This window comes from Aquarana catesbeiana, linkage group LG04 (assembly GCF_042186555.1).
Source record: "Aquarana catesbeiana isolate 2022-GZ linkage group LG04, ASM4218655v1, whole genome shotgun sequence".
NCBI lineage: Eukaryota > Metazoa > Chordata > Amphibia > Anura > Ranidae > Aquarana > Aquarana catesbeiana.
In genome coordinates, this window is record NC_133327.1 from 523613427 (window position 1) to 523630524 (window position 17098).

The following is a 17098-nucleotide window of genomic DNA, read 5'->3' on the forward strand; positions in this document are numbered from 1 at the left end:
AGTCAGTAGACTGTCAGTAAAAATTAGGAACAATAGTCTGAGTTCCCTAAGGACCCTCGGGTGCAAGCTATCTGGTCCCGGGTTGAAATGGGGAAAAAAATTGAAAGGTAGATTCTGGCAATTACTTGACTGAGTTCCCTATGCTAACAACTTATATTTTTATTTTTTCAGTTAAAACGTAACTCCACTTTTGTTGGGAAAAAAACGTTCTCCCCCGGGTGATCTATATACATTGCAAGGATTATAACAAACTTTGCTGCAGATTCCTAACTTTTGTTATTCTGAAGAAATCCCTGTTTTTTCCTCTGTGCTGAGTGGGTCTAATGGTTTCATAATTATCTGTCAGCTGTTCAGCTGCAGAGCACTAATGAGGAAATCTGCTGGGCCTTCATCCCTTTAGACGTGCTCCTTTTAAAATTATCTCACCAAAATGACATTTTTGTTACAAGGGATTTTGTCACAAGAGAAATCTGACTTGTATCTTAGGCAGACTTCTGGGAAAATTGGTGAGCTAGTCACACAACAAGCAGGAAATGATGCTTCTTGGGGTGGTCAGTACACATTCTGTAGCCATATTGTATTGTATCTTCAGAAAATTACAGCGGCTGCAGATTGAAAAGGAAAGGTAATTTTTAATAACATTCAATTACAATATGACTTGTGTTGCAATTGTAGATGCTATATTATTTTTTCGTTATTTGCTATTTTATTTCCCCACGAAAGTTGAGTTACCCTTTAATGAATACTACCAAAGTTTACCTAAAACCATTATTTCTAGTGGCTTATCTTCTAGTTACCACCAGAACATATGCTGCATAACTCAATAGATATCATAAAGACTGCAACTACTTTTTAGGGTAGAGGGAAAACATTGAAGAAATATTACTAAAATTATAGTTTTTATAAAGCAAAAGAAAATTGCAGATACTGTGGGGTTAAGGATTGTTCTGTTTTCTCCTAAATGGTGTAAAAGTGAATAATGACATCTAGTGGTTATTTGCGTGTTACATACAATGGATTTGAAAAGCGTTGGGATATTCCCATTCATTCCCACTGAAGCTTCTCGGTTAATAACAAGCTCAATATTCAGCTTTGGCTAACATGAAGCATTGATGACCTTAGCTACTAATTTTGTTCGTAGTAGCAGAGAAACATATGCTCATTCTTTCACTCTCTGTGTTGTCTTTGTCAATGACTAGTTATTCTAAGACCTTGTATATGCAGGCAGAAGTACATCTAGTGCCATTCCATGGACTGTATCAGAAGTGATGTGTCATGTCATGGCAACATCCCTTAGCATCTACATATTGTTAAAGTGCACAGAGTGGTTTCTTTTTAGACATGTAAAAAGTGACAAAACCATATTTAAAAGAATCAATGTTAGTTTTATTATATATGAAACAAATAAAAAAGCAGTGCTTTTACATAAAAAATTATGGCTGATGTTTATTAATAATATTATTATACAAGATTTATATACCGCCAACAGTTTGCGCAGCGCTTTACCACATGGGGGCAGACAGTACACTTACAATACAATTCAGTACAGGAGGGTTCAGAGGGCCCTGCTTGTTAGAGCTTACAATCTAAGAATCTACTACCCCGTATTCCCATAAGTACTCTTGACCTAATTAGATAAACCATCAATTTTCTATTTCTTGAATGGGAATATCCCAACGCTTTTCATAGCACCTTCTTCATAATGGGCAAGAGGTAGATTAAAGCAGGTCACCAAAAACACTTATCAGCCACAGGAACTTTAAAAATCACATTCCCAGTGGTGCAACAATCAGAGCAAACACACCAGATGGCTGGAAGAGAAGGATGTAGCCCACAAGAACCCAAGAATACAGGCTGGCAAAGGGGTCACTTTAACCTGTGCCAAACTTGCATATCATCCCCAGGATTGTCATGTGTCCTCTCATGAAAATACAGAAAATGAGCCAATATGTCTCAGCGTGGTATGTGCTTTCAACAGATGATACAAGAGATTATAAACAAAGACTAAAGTGATTATGAACGTCTTAGGGGTTATTTACCAAAACTGGAGGGTGCAAAATCTGGAGCAACTCTGCATAGAAACCAATCAGGTTCCAGTTTTTATTGCCAAAGCTTAATTGAACTGATGTTAGACGTTAGAAGCTGGTTGGCTACCATGCACAGCTGCACCAGATTCTGCGTGCACCAGGTTTAGTAAATCCTCCCTTTTATGCTGTGACCTGTCATTGTTTGACAAGCAGTAGTAGTATGATGTTTAGTAAAGAGAGGAGAAATGAGAACAGGAAGGAAAAGGGGGGAGTAGGAAGGGGAGATGGGAGGAGAGGGAAAAAATATATTGGGGGGAGGGTCTTTGATCTTTGGACAAACTGAAAATCAAAGGAATCTCTGGAAATTATCTTGGAAGTTCAGATAGCTTAGAAGATTCCCGGTAAATGTCTTGTGCCAAGAGTTGTTCCATTCTTACAATGTCTTTTGGGCCTCGGCTCAACCAGCTAAGGAGGGGACATCCGGTGAGTTCCAGCGTTTCAGAATAACTCATTTATCTGCTATTAGAAAGACCAGATGTTGATAGTATTGTGTGATGGAATTATGGAAAGCAATGTAGTTGTGAGGAGATAACAGTGTTAGCAAGATTGCACTGGTTGAGGATAGCAAGGAGTTTGTCCCAGAAAGGGTTAATAGAATTTTAACACCACTACATGTGGATGTAGTGCCACATTCTGTAAGCCAGTGCCATCAAGTGTCAGTGATGGAGGGAAAGATCTTGTGGAGTTGTGAGGGACAGTAGTACCATCTAATTCTGTTCTTGAGCTTTACAAGAGACAAAAATGGTATGTGTAAACGTGAAGAGGTTGTTTATTTTAACATAGTACAGTGCTGGGTAAACAAATAGGTATTTAGCAGGTTTAAAAACATTTTACCATGTATAAGGATTAGCTTGGCAGATGTAAGGCACACATATCTTTTTTGGAGCCTGTATGAGGGCCATAAGAACAAAAAAATCATACTTTAACCCTTTCGTGACTACGCCTATTTTTGAAATGTGGTGGTTACAAGTTAAAATCCGTATTTTTTGCTAGAAAATTACTTAGAACCCCCAAACATTATATATATTTTTTTAGCAGAGAATCTAGAGAATAAAATGGCGATTGTTGCAATATTTTATATCACATGGTATTTGTGCAGCGGTGTTTTAAACGCAAATTTTTGGGAAAAGGGACACTTTCATGAATTTTCAAAAATCCAAACAGTAAAGTTAGCCCAATTTTTTTGTATAATGTGGTGAAAGATGATGTTACGCCATGTTTAGATACCAAACATGTCATGCTTTATAATTGCACGCACTCGTGGAATGGCGACAAACTACGGTACCTAAGAATTTCCATAGGCGACGCTTTAAAATTTTTTTTTACGGTTACCAGGAATTATTGCTCTCACTCTGATGATTGCGGCGATACCTCACATGTGTGATTTGAACACCGTTTACATATGCGGGCGCGACTTCCGTATGCGTTTTCTTTGCTGCACGAGCTCGCAGGGATGGGGGCGCTTTAAAAAATTTTTTTTTTCTTATTTATTTTATTTGTTTTTATTTTTATAATTTTTGCTTAAAAAAACATTTTTTTTTGATGACTTTTATTGCTGTCACAAGGAATGTAAACATCCCTTGTGACAGTAATAGGTGGTGACAGGTACTCTTTATGGAGGGATCGGGGGTCTAAAAGACCCCCGATCCCTCCTTTGCACTTTACAGTATTCAGATCGCTGAAAACGGCGATTCTGAATACTGTGTATCTTCTGTGCATCTGCCAATGGCAGCCGAGTAAACAGGAAGTGATGTCATGACGTCGCTTCCGCGTTTACAATTAGAAGGCTGGAACGAAGCCGCCCACAGCTTCATTCCAGCCCGCCCCCAGCCGCCGGAGGCGGGAGGCGGCGGGAGGGGGGGACGTCCCCTCCCGCTCCTCCGGCGTAACAGCCAGGCGGCTTTTAGCTGCATCGGTTGTTATACTCGGATAGCCGATCGCCTGCTGTAAACAACGGTACTGGGATGATGCCTGCAGCTGCGGGCATCATCCCGGTATAACCCCGGAAAGCCGAGTACGCACATCTGCGTACGCTCGGTGGGAAGGGGTTAAGGCTAAACTCCGGGTAGGAAAGTTTCATTTAAATAATCACATAAAGCCACTTTGTGTGCACTAAATGCCTTTTCAAACCCAGTTACCACCTTGTAAAGGTCGCAGTAATATTAACTCTGTGCTGTACATAGCCTGTGCAGATAGCACAGTGTGGGAGGAACCCAGCAGGCTCCACCCTCGACAGGCTGCCTGCAGAAAAATACAGAAGGGCCCTGCACAAGGAAAGAGAGCAGCAGTGACTTGCCTTTATTACAGGAAACCCCTGCACAAAGGCATAGTTTACTGCTGGAAGATCTGGAAGAAATACACAAAGTACACCAAGATTCAAGTAGAAATACATATCTCTTGTATTTAGATATTTACTTCTACCATAGTTCAGCTATAAGTCCAATCTAAAGAGGACAAAGCATGATGCAGAACCTACTGTTATTTTTGGCACGCTGATGGGAACAGTTGATGCAAGGGGGCACTCTGATGGGAACACCTGATGTAAGGGGGCACTCTGGTGGGAACACCTTATGTAAGGGGGCACTCTGGTGGGAACAGCTGATGTAAGGGGGCACTCTGATGGAAATACCTGATGTAAGAAGGACTCTGATGAGGACTCCTGATGTAAGGGGGGACTCTGAGAGGAAGCCCTGATATAAAGGGGCACAGGTTCTGTTTTTTCATCCTAATCTAATGACAGCCTTATACATACTAGCATTCCCTGTTAACTCCTAAATCTCTGTACAATACACACGTTATTTCAAAGTTGTGACTCATGGTACAGAAGCACTTGAGTGAACAGAAAATGCTGGTTCCCAGCATCTCTGTAACACTGTTACTGCACTCCCAGATCAATCTAGATCTGGCCCTGTCTCTTGGTAGTACGAGATATCAACGTGCAATTTATGTTCCTTCCTTTTACGTTTTAAAAGAGAAGCATGGGCTTTGTTAAAAAAAAGCAAACATTTATACTCACCTAGGTGGATGCAGAATCGAACCAATCCTGCATCTGTCCCCTGTTGGCTCTGCAGTGAAAACTAAGTGGTCAAACACCGCTGATCGCTCAGTTCTCTCCCTTGCTCTGAGCAGGGAGCCAGGACTGTTATGCTCCGTACACACGGTCGGATTTTCCGACGGAAAATGTGTGATAGGACCTTGTTGTCGGAAATTCCGACCGTGTGTAGGCTCCATCACACATTTTCCATCGGATTTTCCGACAAAGTTTGAGAGCAGGAAATAAAATTTTCCGACAACAAAATCCGTTGTCAGAAATTTCGATCGTGTGTGCACAAATCCGATGGACAAAGTGCCACGCATGCTCAGAATAAAGAGATGAAAGCTATTGGCCACTGCCCCGTTTATAGTCCCGACGTACGTGTTTTACGTCACCGCGTTTAGAACGATCGGATTTTCCGACAACTTTGTGTGACCGTGTGTATGCAAGACAAGTTTGAGCCAACATCCGTCTGAAAACATCCTAGGATTTTGTTGTCGGAATGTCTGAACAAAGTCCGACCATGTGTACGGGGCATTAGTCTTCGGCTCTCTAATCTGCCCCTCCAGCACTCACTGGAGAAAATTGGCTGTGGAGGGGCAGGAAAGGCTGACTCAGGCTCTCAGAAGGTCACTGAGAGGCTGAGCTAGGTGCCAGTCCAGGTTGCTGGGTGGATCCCGACCATATGATCGGGATCTTTTCAGAACCTGGACTGGCTCAGTGATGTCAGCCAACAACAGACTTTAGCCCGCTGTCGGCTGAAAACGGGTCACAGGATTGCAGACCAAACTGCACTCCTGTAATCTATAGGAGAAGTATACCCAAAAAAGCTTTGGCTGTATTGCTCTTTTAAGCTTTCACAAGCAGGGCCCTCCTAATCCTCCTGTCTTGAATAGTATTATAGCTGAACTGTCTCCCTTTATATTGTAAAGCATTGTGCAAACTGTCGGCACTATAAAAATTCTGTATAATTATAATAATGTCAGAGCTGCCACCTAATGACTGTTGGAAATGATGAATACACATCAAGAGAGGTGAAGGAAGCACAGGTCCACAGAACATGGGAGATCCTTGCACTGCAAGTTCTCAGGTACAACTTCCATCAGAGCAGGCCATCAGAAGAACAATGAGCATTACAGTAGAGACACTACCAATCTGAATTTAAATCGGAGGCAGTAGTGAACATGATTTGTGTTAGATGATCTCACACGGCAGAGATGACTAGAAACGGCATACCTAGGCACCGTCACATGTCAGGAAATACAATGCTATTTTTCAGTAGGAATTTGAAGCAAAAGGTAGATATTTTAGGGTACTGAATACATGTATAGCTCTAAAAATTGGGTATAGATCCAAAAATAATAGGATAGAGAGGTTCTCTATTAAATCAAATCTTCACTTTTTATGTAAACAGTAGATACTCTTTTAGAATGTGATTTTTACTGTTAAACTATTTATATATTGCTCCTTAATACTTTCCCTAAGATGGTACATTGTGGGAGGAACATGAAAATGTTTCCTGGGATACGTGTACATGTACTATCCCTGATATGGCTGGTCCAGGAATGGGGCAAGATCTTCCCAACTGCGTCACAAAAGCCAACTGAAACCCCACTCCACCTAAAACTGAAGACACAATTAAGTTCTGCTATAAGTGGAGACTTCTACTTTGTAATTCAAGATCTTGGCTAAAGTTAAACTGCACTCCAGTCACCATGTATCTCATATCTCACCCACTTGTCCCTTAAATATAACTTTTATTTCAAACTCAAAAAAAAAAAAAAAAAAAAAAATATATATAAAATATATATATATAAAAAAAAAAAAAAAAAATATATATATATATATATATATATATATATATATATATATATATATATATATATATATATATATATATATATATATATATATATATATATATTTTTGATAATAACAGGGGGAGCATTCAGAGGACTCTTTCCTCACTAGCTGTTGCAATAAGGGTAAATCTCTAATCTGAGCTTACTCAGATCTACTGTAGCCTTACTGACTGTTCAAATAAAGGTAAGTACTGTAGTCTGAGCTCCCTCAACTTTCAAAATTACCATTTATAGTGGTGGTATTAAAACCTACATTAAGCTCCCCTTAACTACCAAAATTTGGAAATGTAGTGCCTCCCCTGATTGTTGACAACTTAGTAGGTGCTCAAAACATTCCCCAAGTAACCCTGAAACCCAATATGTTTCAGCTCAAGAATAGAGGCTTTGTCAGAGGTGATTAATGTGAACAAAATAAAGTAACAAAAGTAAGTGAATTTCAAGATCACCACATGGCAAATAATAATTTGACATGTGGCTATTTTGATTATTGTTTACTTGTTTTTAGCACCATTTAAGCTGATATTCATTGGCGGGAGCACTACATTTCTTAATTTTGGTAGTTAAGTGGGTTTTAATACCATGCATTTTCAGAGAGCACCACACTTCACCCGGGGACACGCTTACACAAAAGGGCCATAAAGGAATTCTGAGAAGGTCCTCTTTGGGAAATATAGGGGATGACTCAAACTATATTAAGTGTGGGTTCTGGTGATTGTGGACTCCACAAATAGTTTACCTGTTTACTACTGTTGCAAGTATCCCCACAGGCTGGAGAGACTTGATGACCCCTTTGGGCTGCAAATTCTTGGGTTATCTTGGTGGAGGATAACTGGCAATTTCTACACACAAACTTCAACTTATGGAGTCATTGGGGGAGATTTACTAAAGCTGGTGCACACAAAATCTGGTGCAGTTGTGCCTGGTAACAATTCAGCTTGTTCAATTAAGCTTTGAAAATAAAACCTAGAAGCTGAAGAGGAAGAGAGCAAGGGGAGCGGGACTTTGTGTGAAGCACAAGGTAGCAACAGAATTACTTGGTGAATATGTAGGAATTTTATTGGTTGTGACAGTAATACATACATAAAATGCTGGTACATAGATATAGTATTGGTGTCAAAAACTTCACATTGAACATATTAATAACAATGATAGCTCATAATAAAACAGGAATAACATTCCAAAGTTCACCAAGACCAGAATTGGGTAAAATTATTAACGCGGTAAGGCCTGCAGGACCTGTTGCCTCCCTAGGCCTGTGGATAAGGTAATACAGTAGTAGCTTGAAATTCGGGTATATATTAGTAAAAGCATGGCAATTGGTAGCTCTACGTGTTTTGTGGTTTTTGAACCATTCATCAGGAGCAAAGCATGACAACCCATACCCAAAAATGGAGTGAGCCAAGGGAGTCCATAGGGAATGTGGATGGAAAGGACTCCCTTGGCTCACTCCATTTTTTCACTCCCTTCACAGGAGTGCCTTGCTATTTCCATGCCTGCCCTGGTTTTAGCCTGTATGGGTTGTCTATCCCGAGCTGTCCACCTAAGCTCCTGGTTGGGGGTGTTCCTGGATGGCTTGTGGCACCCGGCCATCCTACCACCAATTACTGTATCTGAGTAAGTAAACCTGTACTTAGTGTAGGGTTTATCTACCCTTCGCCTGTTCATGTTATCCATTATTTTAACCTGCTTATTCGTATATTACTATTTCATTATAGAATCATCACGTGCTTTGCTCCTGATGAGTGGGTCAAAAACCATGAAACGCGTAGAGCTACCAATTGCCATGCTTCTAATAATATATACCTAAATTTTGTATTACGTAATATTGTATTACCTTATCCACAGGCATAGGGAGGCAACAGGTCCTGCAGGCCTTACCGCGTTAACAATTTTACCCAAATCTGGTCTTGGTGAACTTTGGAATGTTATTGCTGTTTTATTATGACCTATCATTGTTATTAATATGTTCAATATGAAGTTTTTGACACCAATACTATATCTATGTACCAGCATTTTATGTATGTATTACTGTCACAAACAATAAAATTCCTACATATTCACCAAGTAATTCTGTTGCTACCTTGTGCTTCACACAAAGTCCTGCTCCCCTTGCTCTCTTCCTCTTCAATTAAATGGGATGGAGACGCATGACCTTACCAGATGATGGTTTCATTTAAAGTCCCTAGGGATGGAATTACTTGTCCTTACCAGGACATGGCTTCGTTAAAGTCCCTAACAAACCCCTTTTTTTCGTCAAAACCTAGAAGCTGATTGGTTACTATGCACAGTTGCACCAGAATCTGTATGCACCAGCTTTAGTAAATCTCCCCCATTGCGTCTCCAGCTTCCTTCCTCTTATGTTTTTCCGATCTGTTTGGCATTTATGGTTTTGGTATGTGTCCCTGAGATGGAACCACAGATGTTATCGACAAGCTGAATCTCATGAAAACACTTTGAGACATTGTACTATTTTATATGTATGGACTGAATAACGGGACTTGCAGATAGTCATCATATGCCCCGGTAATGAGGAAGCAGTATATTCACAAAATGCATCAACGTTAGACTCTATATAGAGCATGTGTTGATAAAGTGCACTCTTCCTTGATATGTATTTTAAAAGCTTTGATATTCTTGTGTCCTTTATTCAAAGACAATTTTACTGATGTGTGTATAATAAAGATAAACCTTTTTTTTTTTATGAGAATTTTGTCTATTTGAATCCATACATTGAATCCTGGCAGCACAATTAAAGTCTGACTTTGTTTGCCATAGTTTCCTCTAAATTGAACATAAAACAGTAAGGTAGAAGAGTAGCGCCACTAACTTATTAATGGTACAGTAAGCTAATGCAAAAAAAGAAAAATTGTCATGGGACACAGCAATCCCCTTTCCTAACTCTCCTCTTATACATACATATTAGGTGTACAATAAAAAAAAGGCTAGTTCTGGCTTTTGACCAATATTTTTTTTCTATGTTATGCAATTTAGATGTGCAAGTTGAATTTTTTTTCTCAGCATATGTAACCATAATTGTAAAATGAGAAATTATTTCACACTTTTGGGAGCTATATAATTACTAGTTAATTGACCTAAAGGGAAAATCACAAATAATTGGATTTAATTAGTTTCATAAAATGTTCTTTGTCACAATGTTTGAGATTAAAGAGAATAAAGTCTAGTTTCACGTGTTACCAAGGAGATATATATAGCCTAATATGGAATAATACATTATTTTTAAGGAATAAGGATATTTGGAGAACTTTTTTTATAGGAAAAAAATTTTTTAGGAAAATATCTGGGTGAAAAGGAGTTAGGAGGTACTCTAACCCATGCCTCCATTACAGTGACATAACTTTAAAGTCTCCCAAGTACTTTTCAAAACTGACCATGTGTAAATATATTATATATCTCTATATAACTTTATTGGGAAATCTTTACACTCATGCTTCATATAAATAGAGGAAAATAATATCTGTACATTAATTGCCTAGTTTAATTTAAAAGTACAATGCAAGGATGAATTTTGCTGAAGTGAGTTGTTACGTCTTTTAGTTTTAGTTTTTTTTTTTTTCATTTTTTAAAATTAATATAAGTTTTAATATATGTTAGTTTAGGTATCCTGGAAATAATGTTAAAAAAATGTTACAGTATGTATAAAGTATTTAGAGTTTGTTTGCTTCTTTTTCCTTAGCATATATTACTGCCCCGTAGAACCCTCTCCCAGTTGTCTAAGCAGAATCTCATTTCATAAAACTGGGCTATGATGTGGAGAGATAACATGTATTTTTCAAGCCTGTTCCTTTCCCATGCAGCAGCCTATACATAGTTACATTTCTTTGCTCTCCTGATATTCAATTGTTGGGAGGGATAATAAATATCTTTATATTTTGGGATCAGAAAAGCTTAGAAGTGGATTCCTACAGAGTGACACCAAAGAGATCCAATATCATAAAAATAGGTACAGGTGCCACATCCTATTGACTAGAATATCAGTCAGAGCAGAGGTCAGCAACCTGCAGATCAAGATCTACCAGTAGATCGTGACCAGGTGACTTGTGGATCATGGTCTGGGCTTGCTGACCCACCATCCCAGAGCATCAAACAGAGTGCAATACAGAGGGACTACTTGTAAAGTTGAAACTGTAAGAGCAAGAGCCACATAAGCCGATGCCTCCTCTATAGTGCTGGCTCCTGTCCCATGCGAAGTGATACCAACTGCACTCCACCTCATATCCCGGCTAGCTGTCTCCAGAGTGGTGCCAGCAGCAGGAAAGAAGAGCTCTTCAGGTCAGTGTGAAGCAATACACTGGGAATAACAGTAGCATTGTGTTGCTTTCTTGCCACCTGCTTTAACCCCTTGTACCCCGCAGAAGCATGTACCAAAAGCAACAGGGGGCTTAATTCCTGCTGTGGCATGTGTACACATTTGGCTGTTGCCTGATTTAAACCTCGTGTTGCAGTAGTACTGCAACGCGAGGTTTAAATCAGGTGTGAGGAGGCGACACTGTGACCAGTGATCTTTGACTTCTCTCATGTTGTTCAGGTAGATCTCCACCTCTTTAAGGTTGCCTACCCCTGAATTGGAGAAAATAATTTATAGGCATCCCAGGGATCACAGTATTTGTATATAATGTCAACTTTTATTACACACTGCATATAAAGCCAATTAAAACAATTGCATAGTGATAACACTTCACATTGTTGTGGAAGGAAGAACTCCCCCCCTCTGTATAATACAGGAAAAACTTTATGATGTATATCCAAAATAGTAATCGCTCTGGGGGTTCCACCATCCTTATACTAATGTTCTACATGTTTTGTGGTGATGTGCTTCCTTGGAAGCAAGTAAATGTTACTAGTCACTCTTCATCTAGATACAAATATGAAAAGATATGAAATCCGGTTGTACACTATTTTGTATGCCATTTGTTTCAAAAGTGACATGTATTTTCTGTACTCTTGATTCTTGTTATCAATAAACTATTTGAACAAGAAAACATATGAAATCCAAATATATGTACATATCAAAAAATGATAATGACACAATGTAGTACCCAGGGCTTTTTTTTTGTACTGTATGTAATGGCCAGGGTGGTGTTGCCGGAGGGGATCTATTTTTGTGTGGTGGTCTTTGTTGCTGGGGAGGTCTGTTGTTACTTTTGAGGGGTCTAATGTTGCTGGAAGGGATCTATTGTTGAGGGAGGGGTTTGATTGTGGCTGCTGGAAGATCTCTTGTTGCTGCTGGAGGTATTTTGTTGCAGGGGTCCATCATTGCTGCTGAGGGAATCTATTGTTGTGGAGGGGGGTCTATTGTTACTGGCTGCAGAGGATCTATTTTACTTCTTTTCTTGTTATCTTTAACAAATTCCATACAAATTGCTTAGCGCCACAACATAGTACTTGGCTCTGTATTTTCTAAAATGGGCTGTACTGGGAGGTGGCTAGGGGGTGAAATCAAAGGACAATGCTTAGAGATGGGTACGGGAGAAGACAATAATTGACTCAGAAGGGGGGTTCCTGCACCCATTCTCTGAGAAATAATATACTCACTAGAAATTGAACAAACAAATCTCGTTTGCATAAATGGTATCTCAACCTGCAAAAGCTTCCCTGAGTGGGAGTGGAGGTGCACAGTGCAGAAGGGGTAGTCTGTATATCAGATGAAAGATGTATATATAAAGGCCAAAAAGAAATATCCAAAATATAATGACACACCCATTGGCTTGACTCATCTCACCTATAGGGTAGTAGTACTGTGATATTCACCATATTAGATTTAACTTGGACATACAGCTGAACAACTTATATAGCAACATCCAGATAGAGGCCTCGCATTTGTTAACAAGTTAATGGGCAAAAATATACAGTATATACAAATATATATAAATAATAGTAGATAGACACAGACACATAGCAATACTAAATAAATGTATGATAATGATATAGATTAAGATAGCTATACTGTCAACATTGGGTAGAACCAAGCATAGTTAAGTCCAAGCCTTGTGAGCCAACTTGAAACATTCAGCGGCCTTAAAACACTATTGTTCTAAATAGCTAAAGTGACCCAAAAAAGGGAAATGTGTCCATAATAGATGCCTTGGGGTTGATTTACTAAAACTGGAGAGTGCAAAATCTGGTGCAGCTGTGCATGGTAGCCAATCAGCTTCTATATTCAGCTTATTCAAGTAGGCTTTGACAAAAAACTTAGAAGCTGATTGATCGCTATGAAGAGCTGCACCAAATGCTGCACTCTCCAGTTTTAGTAAATCAACCCCCTTGTGTCAATTCAGTGCTTTTAAAGCCAAGGCTGATAGTAAAGGAATGCCTATAAGCTGCTGAGTGATAAATATTTTGGATATTCACCTTAAAGTGGTTGTAAAGCCACTATGTTATGATCATACAATAGCCTCTGTTAGATAATGATGTGCCCCACTGTATGTGCTTTATAAAAAATACGCCGCTTTCTACCTTATTTCATGTTCGCCGCTCTCCTCTCCCAGTCTGACAGCTAGAATGGTAGGGGCCAAAAACTCCATCAGCCAGGAGGAGAAGAGGCGAGGAGGAGAGCAGCGGGCAGTCACGTGAGTGCCGGGAGGCGCTCTGAAATAAGGTCAAAATCTGCATATTTTTTATAGCACATAAAGTGGGGCACATATTGTTATCTAACAGAGGCTATAGCTATAGTTTTCATAGCAGCAGGAAGGGAAGCGGCGGGGAGCAGAGCGGTACTGGCGGGAGCTGACAGGCAGGGAGGGAGGGGGGAGAGGAGGACAGAGGAAAGATGCGGATGACGGAGGCACATAAACTGACCACGGTGTCAGGGCTCAGCTGCTATGATAAACTGTGGTCAGTTTACAGGGGGGTTGGTAGAACCACACAGGATCAACTAGGTATTTTAGATGTTACAAGGGGCCAAATTACACTGAACAAGCACTGTGCTGTTATGCTTGCCTTAAGGGAACAGGATCCATTTTTTGGGGGGGTTACAAACACTTTAAGGCTTTCTCCTGTATTATACCAAGGGTGACTTCTTCTTTCCACAACTATGTGAAGTGGTATTGCTATGCAATTCTTTTAATTGGTTTTATTTGCGATATTTAATAAAAGTTGTACATTTTATACACATATTATGATTTTTGGGTTGCCTATTAAGTCCATACATTCTCTTCTCTAGTTGATATCCTAATAATTCTGGGTGTTGGAGTATGTTTTTTTTTTTTTTATGTTTCTCTGCACCAAGCTCTATGATATGGGTGCAGAGTCTTGAGCACTGTGTTAGATCCAAGTTGCAACTTCAAGTTTCTTCTCCTCTTTTCCACAAGTAAATAGAACAGTGGAGGAGTGAAGACAAGGTAAGTAAAAGCAGCTGCAGCACTATCTGTTGCATTGCTGTTCATGGGCAAAAAATTGTTTCACTTTAAGTTGTCCACGCATTTTTTGGAAAAATGTTATTGTTTGTGGGCTCTAATTTATTAATAAAACTTGGAAAATGTATGACACAGTAATTAATAGTGTAGCACTGACCCCCGAAGGAGCTGCTGATTTAAATTGGGTTGTTGCCGTCACCCATTACCTATAGTTTCACCACATCAGGAACTTAGAGTCTATATTGGGCCTTGCGCCCACCAATGCATGCACCAGTCACTTAGTTCTTTTTCCAATGCTTTATTACAAGACAACTTGAAAGAAGTAGCAATAAAGAGGTTGAAGGGGAGTTGCAGATACCTTTTTGTAGCAGATCACTTACCGACTCTTCAGAATAAAGGACAAACACAGTTTTCTCTCTGTAAATCTTGTATGGCTGGGTAAATCTCTGCCACAGACCTAGCAACCTGCAAGATGTCTGGACAAGCCTCTCTCGCAGGCTTAGCAGCCAGCATACGCCTGTATAAGTCTCTCTCACAAACTTAGCAGCCATACAGTTAGTTACCTTGATTTAAATTGCAGAGCAGCTTCTTCACAGCACCAGAACCTTTGAGCTGACCCGGCGGTACTGTGAGGGTAGGTTAGAGATAGGTGTGTCCTTCAAGTAAGTTACCAGGCCCTTCTGAGAGACCAGCCTTCATCCTGGCTCTCTCCAGCAAGGGTCCTCCCCTGGATCTCCTCAGCTTGGCTCAGCTTCTTCCTAACAGGCAAGACAGCCTAAGGACCACCTCTGCGGTAGTAGGCCCTAGACAGGCTTCTGGGCCTACTTGCACAGCTGCAGTGACGCAGCCCTCCAGCCTGGAGGGCCACAAGGTAAGAACTCTCCTAAGTACATGGCATCTGTCCCATAAATACTCTCTCCCAGATTGCACAGTGGCAGGAACCTCCTACTGGGCTGTTTCTGAAAGAAGAATATTCATTAAAGTTTCACTAAGTTGTTATTCGCACACTGTCCCATGGTACCAGTGACACCTACCAGCAACAGTGGGAACTGCACAACCAAGTTAATTCCAGAACAGATCCAGTAAACTATATACATTCAATCTGAGCTGTTTACAGCTCAGCCAAAAACGAAATGTACCTGCGAGCGCCTGGTCAATAGGAGCAGGGCGCTACAATAGCAATTAGATAAATTGGATTTCTTGGAAGGCACGCTCACCTAGTGCATTAACAATGACATTTAATAAAAGATCATAAAAAGTGGATACTCACAAACAGCAACTCAAATAAGCCATAAAAACACACAGCGTGAAACCATGTGCCATATACCATCACAGGGTATAAGCCAATGCGTTTCGGGAGCACACCCCCTTCCACAGAGCTATGATTTTTATTATTTATTAAATGTCATTGGTAATGCACTAGGTGTGCACACCTTCAATTTCTCGTCTGACAGACGTTCTTATTTCATTCAGCTTTTAGTGCACTTATCTTTTTTGGCTCTCCCTACTTCAGCACGTTTTTGGTAAAAGGCATGAAGCATGTACCCGGAGAACAAAAAGTCACCACTCAAAGTCACCACCTGCTGTAAGGCTTTCTCAGAAAAAGTAGTGCTTTTTAAAGAATTTAAATCTTTTCTGCCCAAGGGCCAGGCTGCAATAAAAATACATTTTCTAGTAGAGCAGGGAAGGTCTAGATCTACTGTAAAGATTTTATTGCTGTCTACATCCCCATGAGGCAGATTGCTCCTCGCTTCCTGTCCAGATGATTTGTGTCAGAACAGGAAGAGAAGAGAAATCTCCTCTTTGGGGACAGAGAAAGTATTGAGAATTCAGCAGTTCTGACTTTTCCTGTGCTACCTAACCCTAAAAAGAGGTTTTGGCTGGAGTTTTGCTTTATTAAAGCAGACAGCAATGTGCACAATGCAGTAACAAATCTGAGCTAGCCATTATTCATACTTCCTTATTCTGACTATTCTATCTCAATGAAAGGTGAAATCTGATCAGTTGCTATGGGTTTTCATACATTGTCATTGCTGCACTTTCACATTTAAAAAAAAAAAAAAAAAAAGTTATTTTTCTTTTATTTCCACGTCTGTTAATTGAGAGAGAATTCTATGGTAATGCATCACCTTCTACTTTGACTCGAAATGATAAAATGTATGTATGATATAACAAACTAACCCTTATGACCAAAAGATCATTGCCTGTCTTTTGCATTTCTCTTTTAGACTCCTGTAGTTGTGAAGGATGAAGCCTCCTGTGATTTAATGCCAGCAAATGAACATTTAATGGAGAGTGAAGTATGTCATGGTTTTTAAAGCAAACATATTTTTACAACTTATTTTTTTTTTAATTACTTTTTATTTAATTTAAAATAATGTGTTTTCTTATTTATGTTCTTCTTTTCTTGACAGCTTATGAGATGGATAATTAGTGAGGTCAGTGCTGTCTGGAGAATTTATAATGAAAATCTGACAGATAATAAAGCTGTGTCAGCAGAACCACCAACACTGGCATGGAAACCATGGGAACACATTTATGCCCTTTGCAAAGCTGTAAAAGGGCACATGCCACTCTACAACAACTATGGGAAATACATTGTGAAACTGTACTGGATGGTAAGCAGTTTTTTTCCATAAGTTTATTAATATGAACCTAAAATGTATGTGATTAGGTCACCATCTTCCATGTGTTATTAATAATTATTATAACTAGCTTAATATTAATTAAAGGTTTCTTCAA

At 39.6% G+C, this 17098-nt stretch overlaps 1 protein-coding gene across 4 annotated transcripts in view; it reads left to right on the top strand.

The window, feature by feature from the left end:
* The window catches only part of ADGB (androglobin), a 505879-nt gene that overhangs the window by 91123 nt on the left and 397658 nt on the right, over window positions 1-17098 (top strand). For all 4 annotated transcript variants that reach the window (XM_073627819.1, XM_073627820.1, XM_073627821.1 and 1 more), the window contains exons 4-5: window positions 16585-16656; window positions 16771-16974. In XM_073627819.1, coding sequence (XP_073483920.1) covers window positions 16585-16656; window positions 16771-16974 — 276 coding nt within the window. The remainder of the gene's footprint in view (window positions 1-16584; window positions 16657-16770; window positions 16975-17098) is intronic.